At 38.3% G+C, this 2,693-nt stretch overlaps 1 protein-coding gene across 1 annotated transcript; it reads left to right on the forward strand.

Moving 5' to 3' along the window:
• On the forward strand, nt 1,296-2,623 carry LOC104749183 (aquaporin PIP1-1-like; the record flags this gene model as incomplete). The annotated part of the gene is given in 3 exon segments (XM_010470775.2): nt 1,296-1,777; nt 2,037-2,332; nt 2,483-2,623. Coding segments are annotated over 3 exon segments (765 nt in total), but the record flags the coding sequence as incomplete, so codon positions are not given.

Raw genomic sequence — 2,693 nt, forward strand, 5'->3', positions numbered from 1 at the left:
GGGCGGGGAAATTGCAATCATGAAAAGAATAGAAGAATCCAGCAAACAAAAAACTAAATAAAGAAATTGTCATTAGATGAATGAATGGTCGGTTTTTGGGTATGTAAGGCGGCGGCGGCATTAGGTGGGTGACTCCACGTATCTTATCGCCCATGCATTGGACGGCTATAATTAATTGCATTTTTATTACTCCACCAGAAAAATCCAAAAAAACATTTCGTACATCCTTTTTTCTCTCTGTGTGTCATCATGGGTCGGTCTTTTTTTTTCTAGTGGTCAGTGATTTTTAGCTCATGAAGCAGTGCTGATGTTTCAACATTTTGGTTTTAATTGGCTCTCTCTTTTTTACTGTGCAGTTCAATCAATGTATGTGAAAAATAAACCATATGCAAAGATTAAAGGCTTTTCAAATCTTGTGAAGGTGGTTGGATTTTAATTTTGACCCTTTTGACAAATTCTATCTATACATCAGCCTTATATAAGGGGAAAATGGATATGTTTTTAACAACTTTTTGAGTTATGGTTAATAACAAAAAAATAATTACATAAAGGAGCTGAAAAATCAAAATGGCCCTTAGGAGAGCGTAGGGCCTGCGTAGGGCCCAGTGGCCTACTAAAACAATATAGAAACCACTGTCGTTTGTTTTTTTGTTTTCTTTACCTTTGTCTTTCCTATTTGGCAAATTGTACACTACCACTCTGTTTTTTTAGAATTGATGATACAATTATGTTTTATACCCAGAATGATGGAAATATGTTTTTAAATCTTGAATTAGGAACTAAGATTGTCTTTTTTTATAGCAGAACAAGTATTAAAATTGTAGTCTTTACAGAAACAAGTGCTTTTTAAATGTGATAATCACAAAAGAAAATATCACCCAAAAAAGAGAGGGGAATGAATAACACAGACAAAAACATGGTCATGAATGGTACATGGTGCATGATGATGGTAAGGCCATATACAGATGGTCTTATCCTGGCAAAAGCCAGATCATTCTCAATCAGACGATCATTCATGTTTTTTTTTTTTTAAATGTGTTTTGTTCGTAGCAGTTAGTCAGTGACAATCATGAGGATTATTAAAAACAATCGACATTGATCTAATTTTATTTTTATAACCACATTTTTTCTTCAATCCTTTATTTTTAAACACACTAATTAATTAAACTACACAAAAAAAAATAGCTGGAATGGAGCATTCGAAACTCTGTCCAAAACGCAATAATTAGATTTATAAGTAGTAGTATTATTACTATGAAGATAACATTAACAATATTTATGTTACTGTCAATATTATCATCGTCTTCCCTTATTCTATTTCTCCATATTGTTTCCATTACCTTCCCAACTATAAAAACTCACACCACTCCCACTTCTGGAATATTCACAACAGAGACCGAAATCAAAGGTACAGAGTTCTCAAGAGAGAGAGAGATCAAAATATCGAAGATGGAAGGCAAAGAAGAAGACGTTAGAGTTGGAGCTAACAAGTTCCCTGAGAGACAACCAATCGGGACTTCGGCTCAGAGCGACCAAGACTACAACGAGCCACCACCGGCTCCGTTTTTCGAGCCAGGTGAGCTCTCTTCATGGTCTTTTTGGAGAGCCGGGATCGCTGAGTTCATTGCTACTTTCCTCTTCCTCTACATCACTGTCTTGACTGTGATGGGAGTTAAAAGGTCGCCGAGTATGTGTGCTTCCGTCGGAATCCAAGGTATCGCTTGGGCTTTCGGTGGTATGATCTTTGCCTTGGTCTACTGCACTGCTGGTATCTCCGGTAAGTCGCTCACTCTCCTTCTTCTTCTCCAAAGATCCGCCTTTTTTACTCTACTTAGACGATAAAGTTAGAATCTTTGAGAACGATTGAGATTAGTTTTAGCTTCTTTGCGTGAATTTGTTCCATTTGTATCTGATTTAGGAGAGGCAAAGACGATAAAGCTACAATCTTTGAGAAATTTTTGATATTAGTCTTGACTCCTCCTCTATGTGGGATTTACAGTGTTATAATCTGAAATTTATGTTAATGTAACTCTCAGGTGGACACATCAACCCAGCGGTTACTTTTGGTCTGTTCTTAGCTCGGAAGCTGTCGCTCACTAGAGCTCTGTACTACATAGTGATGCAGTGCTTGGGAGCAATCTGCGGTGCTGGTGTGGTTAAAGGGTTCCAGCCTAAGCAATACCAGGCTCTAGGAGGAGGAGCCAACACTGTGGCTCATGGTTACACCAAGGGAAGTGGTCTTGGAGCTGAGATCATTGGCACATTCGTCCTTGTATACACAGTCTTCTCTGCAACTGACGCCAAGAGAAATGCCCGTGACTCTCATGTCCCCGTAAGTAACTTGTCTATACTACTACTTGTTCATGTTACATATATATATAGCTGCTAAAAACAAATTGAACAGAGTGAAGCTGACTGATTCTCATGGTTTCACTTTGGACTTTGTTGCTAATTGGCTTGAGTTTTTGTAACAATTGTGCAGATTCTAGCACCACTCCCAATCGGGTTTGCAGTATTCTTGGTTCACTTAGCAACCATCCCAATCACTGGCACAGGCATCAACCCAGCTAGAAGCCTTGGAGCTGCAATCATCTACAACAAAGACCATTCATGGGACGACCACGTGAGTCTCCACAAACTATAATACCAATCTCATTCCAAACAACTCCATTTTGATACAAAAAAAATCTCTG

This window comes from Camelina sativa, chromosome 16 (genome assembly GCF_000633955.1).
Source record: "Camelina sativa cultivar DH55 chromosome 16, Cs, whole genome shotgun sequence".
In the NCBI taxonomy this organism is placed as follows: Eukaryota; Viridiplantae; Streptophyta; class Magnoliopsida; order Brassicales; family Brassicaceae; genus Camelina; species Camelina sativa.